Source organism: Cotesia typhae, unplaced genomic scaffold (genome assembly GCF_013202065.1).
Source record: "Cotesia typhae breed Kobodo isofemale line unplaced genomic scaffold, CoteBio_Ctyphae scaffold_152, whole genome shotgun sequence".
NCBI classification, from domain to species: Eukaryota; Metazoa; Arthropoda; class Insecta; order Hymenoptera; family Braconidae; genus Cotesia; species Cotesia typhae.
Window position 1 is genome coordinate 3783601 of NW_027423776.1, and position 25923 is coordinate 3809523.

Here is a 25923-nt window from a genome sequence, read left to right on the forward strand (position 1 = left end):
TAATGTTTTAATTATACAAGCGGACGAAAACATTTATTATCTACAAAATAGATCTTGACAAATTATGTATATATAGTTTGGCACTACAAGGTTGCATTAAATTCGTTTATAGGGTATAGGGTATCTAGAATAAAATAAATTCACTGATCAATAAATACCATTTAGATTTTATCAGCCTATATTTGACGATTTGAAATAAAAAAATTTTAATTAAATTCAGCAATTTATATTGTTTTTCCCACGATTTAGGCAATAGTGAAGCCACACATAGAATACAATATCCGTAATGGCATTCTGTTATTTTCTATATTCCCGGATCTCGGGTCACTTGCATTAATTAAGAATAAAATGGTAGACCGATGAAAATAATTAATTTTAATGCAAAACTACAAATGAAAAAGTTTATTTACTACGACAAATGGTGAATAATACATTTAAAATAATTTACAACTAAAAAGAACTTAAATCAAGAAAATCAAGCTCTTTTTTGTTGATTAAAAAAATTTTTATCAAATTAATGTTATTAAAAAACTTAAAATAAAAAAGATACATTTTTCATGGAAAAACAGTTTATTTTTATATTAAACTAAACAATATTTTCATTCAAAAGTACATGATTTAGTAATTTAAAAACTTATTTGCTAAGCTCAAAAAGAAAATATTTAATTTAAAAATATCAATGTTTTTGTTTTGAATATGTTATTTTTTCTGAAAACTAAAAATAATCGACAATATTCCTTAGAGTGGATTCGAACTCTGATTCGATCTCAATCTCATAATAAAGTCATACCACACAGCCATCACAATATTCGCGCACATGCAAGCGTCAAATTTGTTGAGATATTTATAATATGTGCTTTTGTCGACACACCTTGGCGATACTGTTATCCGACTGACGAAATATTTTATATTAAAATTAAAAAATAAGAAAATATTGAGTAATGAATAGTTTCATTTTATTCAATTGTTTGAAATTTTTAACTCAAAATTTTCAATATCGATAAAATAATTTGCCTAAATCGAAATATTCTTAATTTTTATAAAAATTTTATTGAGTCGAAATGTATTTTTTTTTTCTGTGTTGGTCCAATAAATTTTTTCCATATCTTATTTTGTGTTCAAATGGCCACAGATTTTTTTCCCACCGATCATGCAACGGTTAATATCATAAAAAAATTCTGAAAAAAAATCTGGCGTTAAAATGAAATCTTTAATACTTATCAAGTCCATCTACAGTTTATTCAGCAATCAAAGTTTTTATGAATAAAAGAATAAAATTTAATTAGTGAGAGTAAACGTTGAAATTAAACGAACTTTGTGAATTAGAAATTAAGTTCCGAGTGGATCGTTCGTAAAGTTATCTTTTATTTCATTCAAGGATCCATGCCTATCTGTGTATACTTCTATTCAGTGTACATAAAATGAAAGAAAACGGTGTACACTGAGAATTGAGAAATTCATTGAATGCTCTTCAGCGTGTTTGCACTACAGAATCGAGAAGTATAAAAATATCTCGCTTAGCTTAAGCCCTAACATCACTCGTCTTGTAGTCATCATTACAATCAATGTAGATCAAAATATTAATACCCCCTTTTTATTTACTCGGTTATATAAACAATAACAATAATAATTCGAACCCGAAATTTGTTAACACTAAAGTAAAGTACGGATCTCAATAACTTCCATTTTTTATTTGGATTTATTTTTATATTTTTAGATGAAATTTTCAATCATATATTTTAATTTTTTACTGTTCGAATATTTCAGTCTATTGCAGATTGGTATTTATACGATTATATGTATTTGTATTTATATACATATGTATATATATATATATAAATACAAATGTGTGTTTGTGTATAGGTAGAGGGTACCGCTATAGAAACTCGAACCAGATTGTCGAGTAAGTAAAAAATATTTTATTATTTCCATAAACTTGAAAAGCACCAACACATTTTCCGCATTTACGAAAAAAAATGATAAAAAAATATACTCAAAAGAAATAAAATGTTTGAAAACTTTTATTTAACTTTTTTAATTTAAACATTACCAACACATTTATTTGTGCAAATATAAACAATTTTTAATTTAACTAATAAATATTCACTAGAAAATTTTTTGTTTTCTTTAATAAAAAATTCTAAATTAAAAAAAAAAAAATCTTATTTTTTAAAATAAATTCTTAATTAAATAAAAAAAAAATTACTTGTCCCTAAATTTTTCTATTTGACTAAATTTTTTATGTTCGACTACTCATTCCAACTGCGTGTATAATTTTTTTGAATTTATTCTAACAACTGAAGAGAAATTATTGGTTCATTGCTATGAAAATCACTTAATTAATTAAGAAAACATACAGACTGTATAAATAATTGTTATTTTATTGTAAGTACTTTTAAAGATGAGTTAATGACTAATTTCATTGAGACGTACATGTTCAATTAACAAAAATGGCCAAAGCTTAAAGAATATAGAAGATGAAAACTAGACAATTAAGTTTTTTAATGTCTTCATTAGTATTTTAAAAGTCTTTTGAGCCTCACTTTTTAAGGTCATTAAAAATTTTTTTGTCCTGGTGTTATTTCGCAGTTTTCACGGCCGTATGTAAGTTTTTGACGAAAATAATTTTAATCAGTTTATGGTTTAATCAAGTTAATTAAATGCAATTTTTTATATTTTTTCCATAATTGATTATTTCACATCACTAACGCGAATGCTAGTGGAAGTGTTTTTTACGACCGAATAAAAATTTTACGTTAAATTCCTACAGAAAAACTTATCTACCCTGTTTCCAGTTCATAAAATTAGACAAATAATTATAAAAACTTGTAGATAATTTATGAGTGATTATTTCTACCATAACTTACAATAAATTAATTGATCAAAACATTTAAAATATTTTACTGCATTAAATAAAACTTAAAATCAGCTAGTTTCAACTAAAAAAATCTTCATTTAAAAAAATTGATTGAATACATTGTAGCTTTTCAACTTTTAATTAATTCAACATTTGTTTAACATTAAACTCAAAATCTATCTAGCTGTTGAGTGGGTCATGTGTCATGATCTACAAACGTAAATATAACTTTTTATCGGTTAGTATTAATAAAACATACATCACACTTGTTGATGAAAAGCAGATTTATTTTTAAAGTAAAATTGTTTATTTATCTCATGAAGACATTTCCGTGATGTAGATCAAGGATAAATTATACAAGACTCTAATACACAGTATTTGGGTCACCAAGTGTGATATAATAGCTCCCTTAGGACATTGTATATATAGTATCAGAATGACCTGTGTATACTTGATCTTAATTGTAATTAATTTACGAGATAGTATTAATTAAATAAATTTAAAATGAAAAATTGAAGATTAAAAATTTCCACGAGTAGAAGGTTGTAATGAATTAAAACATGGTAAAAACTCATTTTGTCAAATAAAATAATTAATTGCTTCTAAAATAATTACTAAGCGTCATGAGTCATGAGTCACATGTATTATAACCATTAGAGATAAATGAGCATTCAAATGTCAGACTCTCCGTTGATCTGCTCCACTCTTGTTTTATTTCACGTTACTTCTGTTGCTTATTTTTCTTTTTTCATTGTTCTTGTCACAGTTTGTTTTTTAACATAAATCTCTGCTCTGTCAACTCGTGAGGTATGACATGGACACATGAAAAAAAAATCAATCCAATTCTGTACAATTAAATTTGACTAGATGACCAGATTTGGTATTTAAAATTCAGAAAAAAAGAGATTAGTAAAATCTGCATATCAATCATGAATTTTTATTTATTACTAAGAAACACGACGCATTTAAAGAGTAATCTTTAAAAAGATTTTTGTGAAAATTTCGAACCATTTAAAAAGATTTATACACTGAGAAATAATTTTCTAATGTAGCGATAAGAATAAAAATGTGACTTATAGAATTTTTTATTTTTTTGACAAATGCGTACGTCAATTAAAATATTTTATTAAATAAAAATAGGCTTAGAATCAAAATAAATATTCTTATTTTAATAGAACTTAGATTTAGTGATCCGCTCTCCGTCGGCAATTCTACGTGGACATGCTAGGCCATAGCAGAAAATATTTTCATGGGACATTTAATAGAAAGCACAGAGTAATTGGATCAATGATATTTTTTTTTTTTTTTTTTTCAAGTTATTTATACCGAAAATAATCGTATGAATTATCTCTAAACTCATTATTGTTACAATAAATAAATGGATTTAAACGAGCAAATTGGCAAAATCTTACTAAGTAATAGTCATATGTTTGAATTTAGGATAGAGGCGAGCAGAACTCAGCAAATATTTAGTAAAGTGAAAAAGCACCAATAATTGACAGGGATCTAATCATTATGTCTAAATAAATAATTATTTTATAATCATAACTGTTTCATTTCGTATTAATTTCAACATCAACTAATCATGCCTGCGCATTAGAGGTGTCAATAATTGATACAACAGAATGTCAATCATTGAATCATTTCGTTTTTCAACCTATCAATAATTGATGGATCTGAGTAATCCATTTCATCATTTAAAATTAATGAGTGAATCTACTTAATTATAAATAACAAATATAGATTTAAATAGAGAAATAATTGATGAAATACGTTATGAAAATTAGAATTCAACAGTATTAACTTTTTTCAATACAATGAAAAACATGAAATTATCATCTCTTCTATTAAGGTGTGAAGAAATAGTGCTTTTATTTATCTTAATTCAAAATATGCACTGTACTTATTATTGCTGTAATTAATTATAAATACAATGTATGAAATCAATTGGCATAAAATTTAGAAATATTAGCATTTAAAATTTGTACGCTAACCGATGTTTAAGCGAATGTTTTATTAAATATCAATTGTACTTTTCTTAAGATTGTTTTAAAAAACTGAAAATCATTAACTGAAGATATAACAAGTATTTTTTATCAAAAATAACACAAACGAGCGGTATTCGTTTTTTTATAAAAAATATTTGAAGTTAGTGACTTTCAATATTTTACGTGAGTGGAAGTAAGTGAGCGATAGTCTGTAAAAAGAGGCAGCACTAGTGCGTGAGAAAGAAACCGATAGCCATAACCTATTGGTGTCTTTTTCTTGTCTATGAACGTCCTTAAAGAGGTATTAAATTTTATTCTTTTGTATTGTTAATTTTTTAGACGATAAAATATAATGAAAAAAGGTATTCCACTAATCAGGCTGTATTTACTGAGCCGTTGATTAAAGTATTTTCACCTTATTGCGAAATAAAAGTGCCCTGTTAGTAAGTAAACTAGAATGCTCCAAGACTTATTACTTTCGATATTAAGTTGAAGTTCATCATCAATAATAAACTTTATTGGTTATCAGGTTATCACCCAACGTATTATTACTTTCAAATAATAATAACAAAAATAGTTATAACAATTGGCATAAATTTATATTTCAATCCTTTCGTGATTATTCGTATAGCATAAATTAAAATAGTAAATTTTTTATTTAAATTTACGTGATTTTTATATGTTTGATAATTACAGTAAAAAATTAAAAATATCTCTCAAATAAAAAATCAAAATTAAAATTTCAAAAATTTTTTTTTACATAGTCTAAATATGCGAAAAAAATTTTAGTTACCTTTAAAACACGACCATTAGGATGATTTTGTTTCCTAGTTAAATTATAACGTTTCAATTGAAGAGACATTTTTTTTCAATACTATAATTTTTCGATAACTTTACCGGTTTTGTTTTATTGGTAAATTAAATAACTATTAAATCACTAGTGCACTTAAAATCGTTTACAATTATTTGCTTTGTTGTTAATCTAATTACGTGGAAACCTATTATCACAATTAATTATTGGATGTGATTAACGCGTCATGCAATAGTTTGTACAATAGAATCATTAATTATCAATACTGAAAGGTTTGGAAACTGTTCATAAAATAATTATTTACGACAGTGCTTAAAATTCCACGTTTTTTTACGTTCCATTTAAATTACTTTAATTACAAACTACTTTTGACCCTCAGATAATATTCTGTTATTATTCGCTAATAGTAATTCGCTATACATTAGGTCTATAATCAGAAAAATAGTCTTGACTTTCAACAAAAGTGTTCATTGTTTTACAATTTCCAAATTGGCAACTATTTCTTCCTCTCATTATTAATTTTCTAAAAATCAATTTCTTTTTATGTTAATTTTATTTTTCAATTCAGCGACGTTTTGCCATGGATCATGGCTTCTTCAAGTATTGTTCTACTTAATTTATATTGTTTAATGATCTTAAAATTTATGGAAAAGTTTGTTGTAACTTAAATTTTTAAAAAAATTTTTTTAAATTCGTTTTGGAAAATTTTTTGAAAATTTGTTCATCATAATTTGTTCATTACGTCGCTGAATTGAAAAATAAAATTAACATAAAAAGAAATTGATCCGTAGTAACCTGAATCACTTACTTATTTAATTTTGTTCACTGGGATCTGAATTACTTCGTACGATGGTATTTATTAGTTACTATTAATTATTAACTTATAAAGAAATACTTTTTAATTTCATAATGATTAAATTTAAAATTAAAGAAAAATCTCAGTTATACTAAATAGAGACTAAATTTTTTCACTAATTTAATTTCTAAGGAATATTACAAAGGATTACATCAAATACGTAAATACATGTACAAAATTTTGACTGAGTGACCTACAAACTCGGAATTCGGTGTAGATGTTTAACGCTGCCGCATGATGCTCACAATAAATTTTTATGATTCGAATTCCAAAAAGTTTTGAAATATATATTAGTTTCGAAATAAAAAACTATAAACAAACACAAGTAATAATAGTAATCGAGCGATGATATTTACAACTTAATCGTATGAAATCACTAATTAGTTGAAGTACATACGTGCTTGTTTTGTCGATTCGCTGAATGCGGCTTAGTATATCTCGAAGCATAATCAGCATGCACCACAGCTTTAACGACCTTCATAAACCGTAGAATCAACAGCGAAGTTCGAGGGAACTCATTCTTGATTCTCGCTACTCTACACTACCCTCTAGAATCAGCTTCCGAAAGTCATAAACGACTTCAACATTCAACCTTGCTATTGAACGTTGACGGTACCCTCTATAAACTAAAAGCATTCTTATGTCGAGGGGTTGATTCACATTAAAAAAAATATAGGAAAACAACAACACAATACAATACTACACAACTTGTCACTGATAATCGTCATATCATATCAATATATACTTTTTACGATACTTTAATTTGAATAATAATAATTGCTTTACTATTATTGCGGTACTATTACTTTATATTAACTTTATTTTGACAGCTGCGAACTTTTATGAACCAAAATTTACATAACAAAAGCTCTTTGTTGAATAAAAATATTCTTTAATTCATTTTTCGTAAATAAATTTTCTAGTATGGCCTGATATATTCATATATGGAATATTTCAAGCATGTCAAGTCTATTTTAGAACATAATATTTGACTTGATATATTGGGGAAGGGGAAGAGAGTTGAGCTTGAGATGTTAACTTCAATAATAAATATAATTTTTTGACTCTCCCGAGAAGGTTATCTGATGATATCGATTTTTAGTTAATCACCTACTAAATAAACTCTTGTTAAATAGTACATATTAATTGACAAATACATTTTTATAAAAAACGAAAATAAAAAAATATAATAAATTCGTTTTTTTAACTTCCCGCTAAGAAAATTGAAAATTTTCAAAAATTAGAAAGTTATTGATTTCCCCCGATTTTTGAAAATTGAGTTTCATCAGATCTGCAAGTTCTGAGGTGTTAAGAAGCTTTCCTTACTATTCCCGCGAGGGTGTCACTGTGTGTGTGTGTGTGTGTGTGTGTGTGTGTGTGTGTGTGTGTGTGTGTGTGTGTGTGTGTGTGTGTGTGTGTATGTCTCTCTGCTCTCTCTCTCTCTCTCTCTCTCTCTCTCTCTCTCTCTCTCTCTCTCTCTCTCTCTCTCTCTCTCTCTCTCTCTCTCTCTCTCTCTCTCTCTCTCTCTCTCTCTCTCTCTCTCTCTCTCTCTCTCTCTCTCTCTCTCTCTCTCTCTCTCTCTCTCTCTCTCTCTCTCTCTCTCTCTCTCTCTCTCTCTCTCTCTCTCTCTCTCTCTCTCTCTCTCTCTCTCTCTCTCTCTCTCTCTCTCTCTCTCTCTCTCTCTCTCTCTGTGTGTGTGTGTGTGTGTGTGTGTGTGTGTGTGTGTGTGTGTGTGTGTGTGTGTGTGTGTGTGTGTGTGTGTGTGTGTGTGTGTGTGTGTGTGTGTGTGTGTGTGTGTAACCCTCTCATTACTTTTGAACGGCTTGACCGATTCGGTCGCGGTTGGAGCCGTTCAAAAGGGCTTGACCAAACTCAGATTTTCATTACAATTTGGACCAATTCGAACCGGTAGATTTAGAAAAATCTTAAAAAATCTACAAAAAAAAATTTTTCAAAAGTAGTTTTTTTAGAATAACCTTTAAACGGCTTTACCGATCGATTTCAAAAACTACTTAGCTCTTTAACGTAAAAATCCACATCAACCGGCTCCAAGAAATTCAAAATCGGTTCATTGGTTCGAGAGAAATCGTTGACGAAGAATTTGGAAAAAAGTGTTTTTTTTACATAACTCTGACATGTCTGTTAGGGTCGTTTTTGAAGTGATAAAATCATTATTGAAAAACTATATCGATCACCGTCAAGAACGTCAAAATCGGTTGATTGGTTCGAGAGATATTGTTGATGAAAAATTTAGGAACAAGTTTTTTTTTTTTTCACATAACTCCGATATTTCTTTTCGGATTATTTTTTGTACTCAAAAAACTGCGTCGAACACCAACAAGCAAGTCCAAGTCAAATAACGCCTTTAAAAATTATAGCCATCTAAAAATTTTTTTGAGCTCGAATAAACTCAACAAAAAATTCTATTTTGCAAATTATAAAATTTTATTTACGTATCAAAATTCTTTTCCATTATTCAAATATATATTATGGCTTTAATGAAACGTTATATCTTCAGCTTAATATTTAAGTATGAAAAAAGTACGACAATTATGCGCTACCCATCTGATATTCTATATTCTACATAATAGGTGCACTTGTGCTTGCTCTGAAAATAATTGCACAGCGATTATTATATAACTATTGAAGCACAGTCTATCTTAAAACGACTTAAATAATTATATAATTATAATAATAATAAATGACTCGATATATATTCGATAATTTTATTTCAAAAATTATTTTAAATGTCTCTTCCTTTTAAGAACAAACTTATTTAATAATATTATATACATCCTGAAAATTTGTGACTATTGACAAAACTAGAATAATACTTAGAAGATTCTTTTTTCAGGAAAATATTATATTCGTATTTATAAAATAATTTCACAGTTATAATAAAACAATCTTAGAATTACAGGGCAAAGTAGAATCTTCTGAAGGAAATACAAAGCTATAACAATTGATACTCTGAAACCTTACTTTACTTTGGAGTTACGATTCTTAAAAACAAACCCTACCGAAAATGATCTGAGCAGCCGTATAATTGAGCCCAGTTCTCATAACACTTGAGGTGGCCAGAAAATACAAGGGAAAATATATATGTATTTAAAATTTATAAAGGGAGACATTAAGACTTACGCTCTTTCCCGGTCGATAATAACGTTGTACTTGATATATAAGAATAAGTTAAAAAGAATTCAAATTTTGTTGTTTCCAATTTTTTTTTTTTATTATCCAAATGAATAATTGAATATTAAATTAGTTTAATTGAAGTGAAAACTCGTGAGAAGCGATAAAAAATATCAGTATTTTCCACATTTTTTGTTTTAAAGCCGTTATTTATTGCATGAATCAACATCGATTTCTTATTGTAATTAAAAAATATTAATAATTTACTTGTATTTAATTTAAGCTACCATAAATTTTATCAAAATCAATAATATTATAGTAGGAAATAAATTATTAAAATCAAAATTATGGTGGTTGTTTTTATTTAAAAAATTAAATTTCATTTTAATAATCAATGTATATTACATACACATTGTACTATCATAAGTTAGAAGTTTATAAGTACCATGACTTTTAAAGCAGGCAAGCCGAAACTCACTACATTAATTAAAAAAATTTTTCATTTCTAATGTTTTTTCCACAAAGGAATGATCTTTTTCCCTAATATTCAAAAAAATGTCGATAAATACCATTTTTTCTAAAATAACATAATTTTGAGGTTTATTATTAACTGAGCCTATCAATAACAATAGAATAATAGAAATTAAAAAAGTCTTAAGATTTTCGAAAAATATTAACTTGAAAACTAAATTAAAAAAACTTCTAAATAACTTCAAAATTTTACTATGTTTAAATATTAAACCATCTTTTTGTGCCCAAAAAACTGCATCAAATGCTGTGAGCTCTATCAAAAACGATTGATTCGATCGGAAGATATTGCAATTCAAATTTTACTCCGTGAAAATCCCAGCAATACTTCATGGATGCTACGCGAGAACACGGGGAGAACTCCGTCCATACTCCGTGAATACTCAGCGAAAAGACTGGCAATATTCCACAGGAACTTCGTCAAAACGAAGAATCGCGTGCCGCAACTGCACACAAAACTCCGCGTTCTCATCGTTAAAACACCACCTAAACTCCGTCGATTCCCCGAGTTTTTTAGGAGTTTCGGTTTGGTGCTTATCCCGCTAGGGATAACTTTAAAATTTTTTAATTAATAGATTTTGAATCGAGTATATGAATTATATGCTAAAAAAGCTGTATCGAAAGCTATTATACTGAATTACGATTAGTCGTATTAAATTCTAAAGAATCACAAATAGAGTTTAGGTATTAGTAGTCTAAATTCGTGCTTGATTTATATCAACTGGCTATATTTTCAGAATTAGTTTAAGTATTCCTTAGCTAGACAGCGTGTTATGTAATACTGAAAATAGTCATTAGTGAGAAAAAATAACAAGGGTGCGAGGACGATGACAAATATGATACTGAAAAGATACACAAGTGACTAAAATAACATTAGGGTGAGCTTTTCGTATTGTTTTAAGGCTATGAGAGGACGCAGGTGGATTTTAAATGATAAATTGTGTTTTTATAGATATTTAAAGTTATTTATAAGCCATTAATAAGAATTATGAAGAAAAATATGATTAAATGAATTTATTTCATTGCATCAATATTTTTTGTTCATAAATTTTGTTTAAAAATACGATTTATCAAAGCGTAATTCATTGTTAGGACATTAAAAAATAAAAATTTAATGATATGCAAATAATAGTTACATAAATTCATAAAGTTATATGCAAATGAACACGTTGAAAAAAACGTATAAATAAACTAGTACAGTAGGATTGATTGAAACAAAATTTTTCGAACGTTTTTTTTTTCTTAATTATTTGAAGTTTTTTGTTGAGACACAAGTGAATTCGTTCTTAATATTTCATTAAAATGGAAACTCAAAATTACAAATTATTTCTTTTTGCTCCAGCATTTTTAATATATACCACATAAGTGTATGTAAAATTGATTTAATTAATTAAAGAATATTTGAAGGATCATTAATTTATTCCATATGAATTTTATTTAAATAAGAAACTTTTTTATACCTCTTTTTGCTTTAAAACTTTGATTTTTTTTATGCAAACACCACTAAGAATTTAACAAGACGAAGATAAATGAAAGGAAATTCTTCAGGTTTCTTTGAAATTTTTGTATTTATTTCTTATTGCCAACTTTAGATTATGCGAGAATATTGTCATAATTTTTCATACTTCAATAACGTCCAAAAGCTATTAAGTATGAGTTTCTGAAAAATAACAATAAAAAGATTTGCAAAAAAAAACCATTAAAAAAGTTTTATTAGAATCAAAGCATTCACTATTGCTTCGCACTAGTCGTGTATGACTTATTGTCATAAGTTAAAGATTTAATCCAATCTTATTTAAGTTAGAGAAATTTGTTCCTTCTTCTTTTCATTAAATATAGATTCTTTGTTCGACATTTTCACTTTGAACTTTCATGAAAAGTGTGTATGAAGTTCTTAACTATGTTTTGGGAGCTAGTCATTATTAAAGGCTTTGAAAATATACTTTCAAAGCGAAGAATGCATGAATATATTCTTTAAACTGAAAGATTTTTTAAAGTTTTTACTTTTTGATAAAGTTACAGAGATTAATTATTTACATTAATTAGGTAAGAGCTTTTTGATTGTGCTAAAGAACGATTACGCTTAGGCTGTTCCAAACGACGGACCTAAGGCAAGGGTTCGAATCTCCGAAAAACCGTTATTTCGGCGATCTCAGCGGTTTGACCGATAGCTGGCTATGCCTTGACCAGATTTTCTGTGGTTTTTCTGGTCACTGTGCTAGGGTAAGACATAGGTTAATGCGAATACAGCAATCGTAACTGAGGAGAAAATTAGAAAATTAGAAAGGATGTCAAAATTCTACGTTTCCTAGCCTAAAGGCTAAATCGTATAGAAATAAATGGAAAAAAAATCACAAAAACATATAAAATCATTGTTTTTTTTTTTAAAAAAGTAAATTTCTAAATGAAATTCATTTAATGAAAAATAGTATTGGTTGTATTGATTTTTTTATAATCCGTATACTTTTCAAACAAAGCTAGCAAACAACAGAAATTGATTTATATCCCTAGAACATGATTTACTGTTAGTTACAAATAATCATATGCCTACTGTATCTTCATCATGTCACGATAACTTCAATCTCTAACAACAAATGATGGATTTATAGATATTTTACATAGCTTATCAATAATCATATATTCGCTTGAAAAACTGCGCATTTTATACCAATTATTAACATCGTTTCAAACCACAGTGAAACATTAAATCAATCTTAATACTGCAAATACTGTTCTTCACCATATAATTCAAAATAAAATCTTATACTGAAGTACACTCAAAATTTTTAACGCAAATCATCTCTTCTTGAAACTTTAAATAAAAATTTAACGAAACCCGAGATAAAAACTGATCTAAACTTTAAAAACATAAGATAGAATGTAACCACCTTTCTAACTTTTAAGTAAAACGGTACTTTATCGATTTACAACCCTAATAAACCAGACTTACCTCTACAACTATACGTTAGAATATATTAGAACTAAATCCTGTAACAATAAAAAAACGTTATTATCGTATAATGTTTTTCCTCACCTTGACCATAATTTAATGACCTCGTATTACTACTGTCGTTAAAAATTGTTTTACATTTTATTTTAGCAAATTATTTGCTCCACATATTTTCCACGAACTTCATTTAAATACGTTACGAAATTTAAGTTAAAAATATTACTTTTACAATAGAAGGAAATAATACTAAAGAAAAAAAAAAATTTTCTTCGAAATTTCACTTTTTTTTTTTTTTTTTTGAATATTTAACTCTCTTGTAACGGTAGATTTAATCACAAAATCAATAAATTATATCTTTGGAGTAAAAAGCAAAAATTCAGTTGTAAGTAGTAGTCTAGTGAAAAAAATGCATATGTCATTGAACTGTGAGTATTTTTAGGTACAAAAAAATAAAAAATAAAAACTGTTTTTAAATTAATTTTGGTTTAAGTGAAACTTAAGAATTAAACAAAAGCAAAGATCTCGAATCTGCAATCTAAATGTTACATGCGGCATCAGCTTTCACTTCGTCTCATCTTCTTTTCAGTGCACTTGAGTTAGCACCAGAATATGCAAATGCTCGGTACCCTAGACACGCAAACTAAAGGATCTCTAATGTGTTCTCTACTCGTTCCTACGACAGCTAAGCACAAGTGGACGGTGTGTACACAGGTGCTTTAACGTCTTAGTAACCTTATACATATATGCATGCGTCTAAGTATCTGTATGATATCTATGTATTGTATTGTGCACATCATGAATTGTACATTACACATATTCTTCACGACACACTTCAGCACTCACACTATTATCCGTTTAAAACAAGCTTGACTACTGCTAAGAAGAAAAGATGGTCACGCAGTTCACCACCCTCGGTTTAACTTAAAACTTTTGCGTGATCCTTTCCTAACGACTATACAAAACACCCTCGCTCTTGGCTTGGCTTGAAATCCCATTTGCTTTTATCGCATCGGTCTACTGTATTCTATTCATCATTTTATGTGTTTTTGAATGTATAATCAAATTTGTTCATTTTGTTCGATCTAATTATATCTTATTTTTTATAACGTGACCATGTGACATTAAAATTATTATTATTACCAAATTATCATCATGATTAATATGAAGCTTATTGAATTAATCTAAAGTCCTTTCATTGCTTAAAGGATGAATTATATATTGTTATCAGACTGAAAAAAATTACTTGATTTAAGAAAAATATTTTCTTGAAAATTTTACCATTGTTTCAAAATATTCAGCTCTTATAATTCAATAAATTACTTCTCGAATCAAGAAATTAAAACTTTCGTGTGAGCAAAAAATTCTCCAGATTTCCATAGTGGGAAGTTAAAAAAAGTAATTAATTTTTTATGGGAATCATTCAAAAATTTAAGTGGTTAAGATTTTATTAGAATTCACGGAGCTGAAAACTAAAGGAACATTTTATGAAAAGAAATTTTCATAATAGTTTTATGCTCAAATATCTAATATAATATTAATTAGAAGGCCTTGAAAAACGTTAACTGTCTTTGTAACGCTTTATAATCTTTGAAGCAGAAATTTACCACTTCCCCTTATATTACAATAACACTTCAGGATGTATAAAACTTTGTGTGAATAGCATTTAATACCTCAGTTTTCATTTTTATGTTGTAATATAATATTTCTTATTATACTGTACTGAAGAGATAAACAAAATATATGTATACTGTTCCTCATGAAGCGTTATACTTATACACTTTCAAAGTTATTGTGACTTCCCGCAGAAATTTTTTTCAAACTTCATTATATTAAATAACTTTAAGTAGCAAGTAAATTCTTTATTACTTTCCAACGTGCTAAACACAAGAAAAATGACGATATATCACATAATTACAGTATATTTAATTTTAGTAAGTGTAATGTTTTTTTACTTAATATTTTTACTTTATGTTTTTCATTTGGGGTAATTTTTTATAATTTCAATAGTATGCAATTACGAATGAAATTCTCAAAACGATGTACACTAAGTCATTAGGCTTCAAGTCGGTTTTTCCAACCAAATTTTTGACAAGAATTTTATTTTCTCCAAGCTTATTTTAATAAATTTTTCTATTTCTTCAGGGAGTTCCCCAGTTTTTCCACAAAAAATTAAAAAAAAAATTAACGGCAGCTAAAAATACATTCTAGTGACTTGTTTTATTTATAGTTATAAAATTTCTTATTAATCAATAAAGAAATAATCTAACTGTTGAATATCATTTTTGTTTTGATCGAAAAAAGATCATGAACTCTCTTAAAATAAATCCAACCAGTAAATAACAATTTCACTGACGAATTAGTGAATTTCACCGATTTAACCAGTTAAAATACCAGCGCGCATGCGCGCATTACGACAAAAAAAACCCGTGAAATTCAAAATTTTAGACTTAATTAAATCTGAAAACAAGAGACTTCTAAACTTTCTTTTTATAATCACTCAGCGGATTTATTTTCTTCTACTGGGATACAGGAAATTTTTAGAAGCACCGAACAAGCTTATAGATTACAAAATTTAAAGCAAATTTGTTTGCAGTAGATAATTTAATTAACTAGATACAACTCTCGAAAATTTATTGAAAAATTTTAATTTGAATTAAACCCAAATTTTTTTGTCCTTTATCGATAGAAACTCACAGTATTACGTCCCTTTTTTTCTTCCATCTTTCTCCTCTCTTATTCTCGCATCTTACTTAAAGTTCGGAACGTTTCCCGTAACGTAATCTAAAGCTCCAGATACGTTCAACTTCAAACTCAATCAATATTCACTCTAATTGATCTTATTGAAATAAAAAAGAAACATGACATCGATTAAATATCAACATCACTACAAGAAATGACATCCACATGCTCCGTCACCTTGACTGATGCGAAAATAGAAAAAAAAGGACGATACTATCTGTGATTGTGAATAAAATGATAGATAATCTACGTTAGCATTGAACTTCACTTAAACTAATTCATTTACCGTATTTCTCTTGTTTGTCATAGAAAATTTAATCAAAGAATCAGTGTTGGTATACGAATGTACTCTACTACACTATCGTAAATAAATTCCAATTTATTTTATTTGTATTTAAATTTCCTTTTTTATTTTGATTTATTTTTTGCGTTGTCGTCTATGGCGAAAATATTTTATTCATCACAAAAACTACGAATAATTCCATCATAAATATGGATTCCGTGGACACAAAGTCCACCCTCTCTTGAATGTGGTTAAGTTTGAAAGTCCAGTACATAAAATGTGAGTAGTTGAATCGATGCACAAAAATTTACATATTTATAAGTACTTTAGATAATATCAATCAATCATAAAAAACAAAAATGATTTATAAATCATAAATTATGTTTCTACTACTCAATGTAATTGAAAAGGGTTAGAAATAACAAAAAAATTATCTTCAACTGAATTTTTTCTGTACATATCAATTTAAAATTATAGCTTACAATAAAAAATTTTTTGTCACTTATAATTTCTCAAGTTTCACCCCTTAAATTGTAAATAAATCAAAAATACAGAATAAAATTTTTCAACATTTCTGTACTGTAAATTTAGAAAAATTAATAAATATTCATCTAGTAGTTATCCAAGAGCTTTAAAATAGAGAAAATTATTTAAAAAAAAATAGTATATTACACTCCTAGCAAAGTAAAGTAAGAAATATCTCAGATCACATACAATGATCACATACAATGTGCAATCCTAGGCGAAGCCGAGGTCAACAAACATGTGATCTGAGGCTTTCTTATTTACTTCCCGAGGAGTGTATACTATTCTTTTCCCCGACAAAGGCGGAAAGCGGCAACTTCGTTTAGCGCAGCGGGGCTAAAGTTGACGCTTTACGCCCGGAGAGGAAAAATAAGTTTTTTACTTTTATAATTTCTTTTCATGGTTTCGATATTCAGGATGTATGCATTTTTTTTCTTTAGTCGGTAACTATCTGTTTGATACAAAATTAAATTATCTTTAGTCGATAAATTCAAATTTTTAATTGTTTATTTTTATTTTTCAAATTTTGTATAATCTTCAATATAGACTACGAATGACGAAGATTTCCAGAGCGAAACTGCGCTGTCTCACTTCCCCTCACTTATTTATAAAGTAGCTATACGAAACTTGAGTTTGGTAGTAATTCTCCTAAAATTCTATTTTTTAGGCAAATATAAGCAGAGCTTAATTAAGTTGTATCAGTTCTGAATATCTATCAACAGATTCGGTAGAATCTGGCGCCAAGTTCCGTTCTCAAGCCAGACTACCGAGTGTGTATATACCGTAAGCAGAATCGTTTTTTGAGGTTACAAGTTTTTTTTCAAATTTAATTTGATTTTTTTTTTATATGATATTTTATAATAGTAGTTCATGCTTTTTATTACGCGTATTACTTGATTATTAACAATTATCTTTATAATTTTTATTTAAAATTATTAAAAATAATCAGCACAAACTATAGCGACCCAGATTTTTAGATTTTAACTTTTTTCTTATGTAAAAAGCGGACGGCCAGAGACTAAATAATATAACGATGCATGCTAATCTTATGATAGATGGAAAACTACAGTGAAAAAAAGATATTTGACAGCTTACAATTACACACGCCAGGCGGCGCAAGAATAACTTTTACATGAACTATAGCTTAAAGGGGATAGTTTGGTGTGCGTTATTGTGTACTTGAATTTTTTTTAAGTGCACTAGTAGATACAATTTAGGAATTTCATAAAAAGTGAAATATTTCGTAACTACGCACACTAAATACGTTCCAAAATTGTTTCTTTTAATTTTTAAATTTACAAAAATTTTTTTTTAATTTTCGAAAATCATATACAACCATATCGATTACTTGGATTTTTTAATTTTTTATTTTATATCTTTTTGTAAAGAAATAAAATTTTTTTTTTCTTAATAGTCTTATGAACGTGGACTTGGCACGATTTTTTTACAGTGAAACTGTTTTTGTTCGGATATATGAATGCAGTAAACGTTCTTAATGAAAAATCCGATATCCAAAGTAATTGGAGACTATGTTACTCAGAACTAATTCAGAGTTTCTGTCGTCGTAGCACCGCAAACTCGACCTTTTGCACTTTTATGTGTATGTGTCAGGTACTTGATGTGTGCGCAATCTCTACATTACCTTTAACTACGGCATTGTTCGCCAATTTAATTAGGGGCATACTTTGAGTGAAAAAAAGAACTAATAATTGTTTCATACTTAGTCTGTAGCATCTTTCGATATTAAAAATATTTCAGCACAACAATTATCACATATAATTAAAAAAAATTCTTAAAAAATGAATTCACTAACAAAATCTTTGTTTTATTTTTTTTTCAGCGCTGTATTTTCCACAATCGGACTTAACATTGAGACTTCCTTATTCACTGGAGAATGAGGAATCTTTAAAAACAGAACTCACCCTTCTTAACTTACGAACTTTGCCCAATGATTCTATTACATCAAGAAATCCTAAATATCAGATTGTTTCTGAAAGTGATAAATATGTGAGATTAATCACTGAAAACGGACAAATTATTTATAATCTTCGATCGCTTACGCAAACAGGTAAGAGTAAATAGAAAAATTGTTTTTACAAAAAAGATGGTTTTTTCAATGAGAAATAGTTTCATAACTCACTTGTATAAATCAAAATAGTTCACATTTTTTTTTAACTTCCTGCTGAGAAAATTGAAAATTTTCAAAATTCGGGAAGTTATTGGTTATAATCCATTTTTTGAAAATCGTATCAGATCTCTACGTTTTGACGTCCTAGAGAGCTTCCCTGAATGTTTTCGCGATGATGTCCGTATGTCTGAATGTAACCTTCTTATAACTTTTGAACGGCTTGACCGATTTCATCGCAATTGGCGCTATTCGAAAGGGCTTGACCAAACTTAGATTATAAATATAATTTCGACCGATTCGAACCAGTAGATTTTGAGAAATCTCAAAAAAACTACAAAAAAATGTTTTTTCAAATGTGGTTTTGTTGGAATAACTTTTAAACGGCTTCAATGATCGATTCCAAAAACTAATCAGCTCTTACGATCAAAAAACCACGTCGATTACCGCAAGTCCGATCAAAGTTGACTGATTCGTTCGTAAGTTATCGTTATCGAAAGAAAACCCAAAAAAGTGTTTTTTTGACATTACTTCGAAATTTCTTGTTCGATCAATTTAAACTTAAAGATTCTTCATAAGACTTCAAAAACTTCGAAAGCTTCGAATGCCACCAACCACGTGAAAATCGGTTCATTCATTCAAAAGTAATTGCGGTTTGAAAATTCAAAAAATATTGTTTTATTGAGATCATCTCTGTCTACATTAAACCCCTATCAGACTTTTGAGCTCGAAGAGCTCAAAAGCATAGAAAAACAATTTCTTTGAGATCGGAGAGCTCAAAACAACACGTAGATTGTATTTTTAATAAGCTCGAAGAGCTGAAAAACGCAATAAGTGCAATTTTGAGCACTTAAGTATGGAATTAGCGGGAAGTTGTAGGGATGGCCTTTAGGGTCAACCGTTTTTTTAATTTTTTTTTTTTTTTCACAATTATTAGATAGTTCAAGGACAATCGTAATCCAAGCTCAAGAAGAAAAAGATAAGGCGACAATGGAAATAAAAATCTTACCCGTCAAAGCAATCGGAGGAAAGTTAAATTGTACAGAATTTACAAAAGTAAGTACTTTCTAGTCTTCTTATAAATATGAATTTAAAGTCTTTAAACATCAAGGTTACTTTTAATTAACCAAAAATTATTCTTAAAACTAGCTAAAATCGCTACTTTTAAAGTCTATTAAAAATTTTTTAATGCTAAAAAAAAGGTTAATTTGTGATTTTTTATTTTAATAGGATATGTGCTTTTGGAATGTATCAAAGTATCGAATTTATGAAAATCAACAAGCGACTATGCTTGGTAAATTTAGTTCACCAGCTTTTAAAACCCTTTGTCCAACTCATCATGTGATTCAATATGAACTACTAAACGGTAAATAGAATGTTTTTATTAGAATTATAAATCATGATGTTAAAAGTAACAGACACCCCTAAATTTATTGATTTTTAAATAAATATCATGGACGATAAAAAAATAAAAAATAAATCAACGATAGTAAAAGATCTGTTGATGCATTTTTATTTTAATGAATTTATCCAACTGTTTGCAAATAGAATAAATACGTCAGTTATTTATTTATTTGATGTACAAAAAATAACCCGTGAAAATATTATTACAACTAGACATTTCAAGGTATTTATGAGAATAAAAAAATAATATTTCATACTTTCTCAATTTTTACTCTCTGCTAAAACTGATCATATCAATTAATGTGTCAGATTTTAGATTAAATAAAAATTCATGTATCAATAAACAAGAACCGTATGTTATTTTCGATATCATGTAACTTTTTAAAATTTCAATAAATTTTTTTTTTTTTTTTTTTTTTTTTTTTAGGAACAGAATATTTTCAGATTATAAATGAAAATTTTTATTCGAAACCTCTATTGGACAGAGACACTGTTGATTATCCAGGTGGCCCGGGTGCTCATGTGGAAGTCCAAGTTAAATGTATTGTACGAAATGAGCAGTCTGGAGTAGAGTATACCCATGAAACAAACCTTGATATTGACATCCTGGATTTGGACGATAATCCACCTATAGCGCAGATTAGTAACAGCGTCGAGATAACGCTACAAGATTTTACGGCGGTAAATAAAATAAATCCTATTCATCATTCACCGTAACCCTACTCTGAATTACAGCATTCTTAAATCCACACCGCATTTTAATCCACACCGTAACCCTACTCTGAATTACAGCATTCTTAAATACAGGGAAAATAAAAAAAAATTAAATGAATAGAATATATAAAAGAATTCAAAATAAAATAATATAAAATACAAAACCTCAGTAAAGAGAAATAAAGCGAGAGAAATTCATGGTGGCTTATCTTGATTAAACTCTTCTTGCTCATGATTTATTTTTTTTGTTACAACTACTTCAACTTTTCTCTTACTCTTTACATTTTCAATCCCTGAGTTTCCAATACTTTTAATTTGACGGATGAGCATGGTGATAACCAACGTGTATGGAGATAAAATTTTATTAAAAAGTTATTAATAAATACTGAGGAAAATAGATAAAATGTTATTTGCATAAAAAGTTGCTCTTGTATAAAATTGATAATCTTTTTAATTGCTCTAGTATACGAAACCTGAGCACATCTTTTATTAGGTATAAGCTCGTTCAAAACATAAAATTGTCTAATAGTGAAATAAAATGAAGAAAGAAAATTTTTTGCAAAAAAATAATTTACATCAAACGATAACGATTTTAAACATAAAAAATTTTGTTTTAAAAAATTACCATTTTTCTGAAAAATTTCGATTGATTTTCAAACAAACAATATTTCCCACTATAGTTGCATTTAAATTAATGATTACATTTTTTTGGTAATGATAAAAATTATAAAGAAGTGCAATCATAAGATTAATCTTTTTACAATAAATTGTAACAATTACTAATATAAATTATGAACATGAAAGTATTAAATGTAGAATTTTTCTCTGCTACTGTGCTTTTGTTACGTTCTGATTTTTAATGAGTTGTCGAATGAGTGCGTTCTAAATCAATACATTTCGCTAACTATAAAAATAAAAAATTACAGCGTAAGGCAGAATGAACCCTTTGACCCTTAAAAAGTAAAATTTCATTAAACAAATTGAAATTAAATTATTTCAACAACATCCCGACTCCCTTAAAAATATTGTTTCTGCCCTTTTCATTTCTGAAGAGTATATTTAATGAAAAATAAATCATATTATCGCTATTCGAATTATAATTAATTTATTGAAGGCTATAGAATCTTGTAGGATTCGAGATTGAGTTCAAATTTATGCTATTCTTACTTTTTTCATTGACGTCTGTAAAGCTGGTATTGACACAATCCAGCATTAACAATCAGTATCTCGGTCATTGTTCATGCAACAATCAGTACTTTCCTTCCGTAGTGCGTATACTAATTTTTTCATGCCAGGACCAAAAATTCAATATTAAAAGAACCAACTGGAAAGAAAGATTACAACAGATTATGAAAACTTTAAGTTTGAAATGTATTATAAATTAAAATAATAATAATTGTCTAAATTATAGTAAATAATAGATAAAGAAAGCATTTTAATCCACAAATGAAATTTTTCAAATTTGTGTTTTAACTTAAATTTCAATTACCAAACATTAACACAAACAACATTCCGTGAAACAAAAATTCCAAAACACAAAATATAACGGAATTCCGTAACTGAAGAACTAAGAAAATATTTTTATTAACTATTATTTTGATTTTCTTGATCATCATAGTGAAAATGAAACTCAAATTTAAAATTTTCAAATTTTACGTTTGAGTATTCTGGAAACAACTTTAAAACATTTTCAACATCATTTATCAATAAAAATGCTCTTTTTTATCGCTTTGCATCCGTCGATCCATTATTGAGCTGATTATTGACACGTTTGGATCTAATCGTCGATTTTCATATTGCAGTACTTTCTGCAGCAATTACAAATTCGAGTTCAAAGTCATATATTGGTTCCCAGCTGTTTGACATTGATACTGTTGGTGATATACCAGTTGCAGATGTTGAAATTTTCACATGACAAAGTGACCTTAATGACATTGATGCTGTTGACTTAGTTGTTGAGGTCGCTTTCTCAGTTACTGCAAATTCTTAGCTACTGATAAATTTCTTGCTAATTAGTTGCTCCAATGCTGGATTGTCTCAATGCTATCTTTACAGCTGTTTTTCATTGTACTATCTTTTTTCTGATATATTTTATTTATTATTAATCTCAACAGCCATCATGAATGTAAATACGGTAATGTACGGCAAATTTACGGTAGGGTACGTGAGAGCACGGTACGTACAGTGATTTACCGCAGTACAGTATGATACCGTAAACTACGAAGATTGTACAGCAAAGTACCGCGATTGTACAGTAATTTACCGTTATTATATGATAACTTATCGCTAAAATAGGGTATATTTGTCGGTAGGTTACCATGGGAATACGGTAATGCGATAAGCTCAGAAATATATATTCTACCGTAATTTTACCGTTCTATACCGTATTTTCGCCGTTCTTTACTGTAAGTTACGGTGTTTTACGGTTTCTACTGTGCAAGTGGAATGCTACTGTAATCTACGGTGGCCATACGGTATATCGACCGTATTTTTATCGTACAATACCGTAATTCTACGGTATTTCAGATCCGCCAGGGTTGGTTTAAGTTCGGTACTCCATCTGTGGTAAATCTGCATAGTAAAAATTTTACGTCATTGCGTCAAAAAATTTAGTGTTAAATATTGAACACTTTTAGACGTAAATTTAACTCTTATTCTATTAAATCAATGCAAAAAAAGTGTTATATATTTAACACAACATTTTTTTGATGCAATCACGCAAAATTTTATACTGTGTAAGTTTTGTGATAATCAGCTGATGTATACTTCTGAATAAAATACTATTTGTTGTTATCAGAGCAACACACATTTTCTTTTCAAAAAAATAAATAATTGTCAGTGTAAAATTACTGTTTTTTCAATTAATTTGTTTTTACAGAATACAAGATTAGATGAAAATGATTTAATGGTAAAGGATGCTGATTCGAATGCAAGCAACACATACACCGTTAAAATATTGGGGGATATTCATAATGCATTATACATAACATACGATGCTATATCCGTTGATTATACGAATCCAGAAATACCTCCGACAACTGCAATTTTCACAAGTCAGTTAAATAATTAATTCATCTATCTATTTAATAGTTAAATATACTTTAAAATTAATCGACTACTTCTATTCTATCACAGGAGTTTTTTCGCGAACAACATTACTTCCAAAGTCGCCTTATAAAGTAGTTTTGCAAGTGACTGATGAATCGTTGATACCTAGAAAAGGAGAAAAATCAGTGAGTATTTAAAATTAATTCATTTAAACTTTATCTATAAGTTATGAAAAATAAATTGAAACCGTTTTACAGTCGTGATTCGCAGAAATATTTTGTATGCATTAATATGTAAATACGCGATAGAATATAATACAATTTAAGTCTCTTAAAAATATGCAAACTGTGAAAATTATTCGAAAACAATGAGAAAGACTGAAGTGAAAACAAAATGATTTAATATACAGTGTTCGTTGAAATAATAACTCGGATGCGAATGCACACAAACAATCCAGCTTAAACACCTACGTATCCATTCTATCCTCGACAATCAAAAAGAAAAAAAAATGTATCAATTTAGAATTAGCTCGTCCCGTTCTAAAATCAATACCACGCCCAAAGAATAATCTACTATGTTAGCTGTCAACAATATAGCTTCGATTAGGTGCTAAGTATGAATAACGGATTGTGTAGTGCTTGCGGAAGTGTTGTCTCGACAGGAAGGATAATTTAATGACTTTACTTATTACTTCCGTATGTCTAAGGATTAACGTCCTTAATATATCTAAAATTCCGATGTTATATGCCACATTTCATCTACTAATTACTAATTTCTATATTATCAAGATGAGTAAAATTTACTAAACAGAGTGCTTAGTTTAAATTACGGGTCTTTATCTTTACAAGTAGAATTTTTATTTAGTTTGATACACAATTTTTTTTAAGTTTTTTAAACAACAGAAACGTACTCTTATAAATGTATTTAAAATTCAGATTTTCTTTTTTTTATTTTAAAAATGTTTCAGGAGTATCCGATTTTTTTTACAAGCAATTATTTTTATGTATGTAGCTGAAAATATTCAGCCATACTTTTAATGATTTCTACCTCCTAAAAACTGATAATTTAAAAAAAGAAATTTCTATATTTTATTAAAAACAACACAAATAAATTAGAGATTCAAAAATTTTTTAATTTTGCGAAAGTCAATTCCATTCATTCAATCTTAATCCCTGACAGAGTTCCAAGTCCGTTCTAAAGAATAAAAACTATTAGTTTTAAAAAAAAAGTTTGGAAAATCCGAAGTGCACGCCTCACATGTTCATTTTATAGAAAAATATATTTTTTCTTTTTTTTTTTTCTACTTTCTACAGTCATTTCGACGTTCAATATCGAATATGATTCTCGACGTAATTATTACCATGGCGCAGCTTAAAAAATTATTAAGATCGGAAAAAAAATAGCATGCAATTTCATAAACTTTCAGTAATATCTTTTAAACGATTACGAGTTTGATTACGTTATCATAAGGGTGAATGTAAACTTAAGGGAAAGATTTATTTCACTTTATGGCGTATATTTTTCTAAAATGTGACAAGAAACGCAAGGACTAACTGACAGCCGTACTAATAATTTTTCAACTACAATATTTGTTTATTTACTGTAGTATAAACAAAAATAAATAAATACGATGACGTGATAATTTAATATTTTTAGTTTTCAAAACATACTTTATTTTATTAATTTAGTATCTAAATTTTTGCCTAAAATGATCTTATTGTCACATAGTTTGAAGTATTAAATGATTAAAAAAGTTACTTTAATTATACTTTTAAGGTAGTTCTACGGTATAACTTTTACTCACAACATCGCGTACTCACTTTTACTCATGGCCATTTTTGTTTATTTCGCTAGTTTATCATTAATTTCTATAAAAAAAACTGTGTGACCAGAAATATCCAAATTTTTTTGAGTAATTACAAAAAAAAAACATTCTATAGAATTTTAGTTTCTTAAAAAGATC

The 25923-nt window shown here is 27.9% G+C and overlaps 1 protein-coding gene across 3 annotated transcripts in view; it reads left to right on the forward strand.

The window, feature by feature from the left end:
- Nucleotides 1-25923, forward strand: part of Ret (protein kinase receptor Ret oncogene) — a 67313-nt gene that overhangs the window by 14621 nt on the left and 26769 nt on the right. For 2 of the 3 annotated variants that reach the window (XM_074255619.1, XM_074255620.1), the window contains exons 3-8: nucleotides 18510-18737; nucleotides 19732-19850; nucleotides 20025-20160; nucleotides 20626-20879; nucleotides 23791-23965; nucleotides 24048-24145. In XM_074255619.1, coding sequence (XP_074111720.1) covers nucleotides 18510-18737; nucleotides 19732-19850; nucleotides 20025-20160; nucleotides 20626-20879; nucleotides 23791-23965; nucleotides 24048-24145 — 1010 coding nt within the window. Of the gene's footprint in view, nucleotides 1-16344; nucleotides 16424-18509; nucleotides 18738-19731; nucleotides 19851-20024; nucleotides 20161-20625; nucleotides 20880-23790; nucleotides 23966-24047; nucleotides 24146-25923 lie in introns of those variants that run through there. The other variant, XM_074255621.1, reaches the window with a different exon arrangement.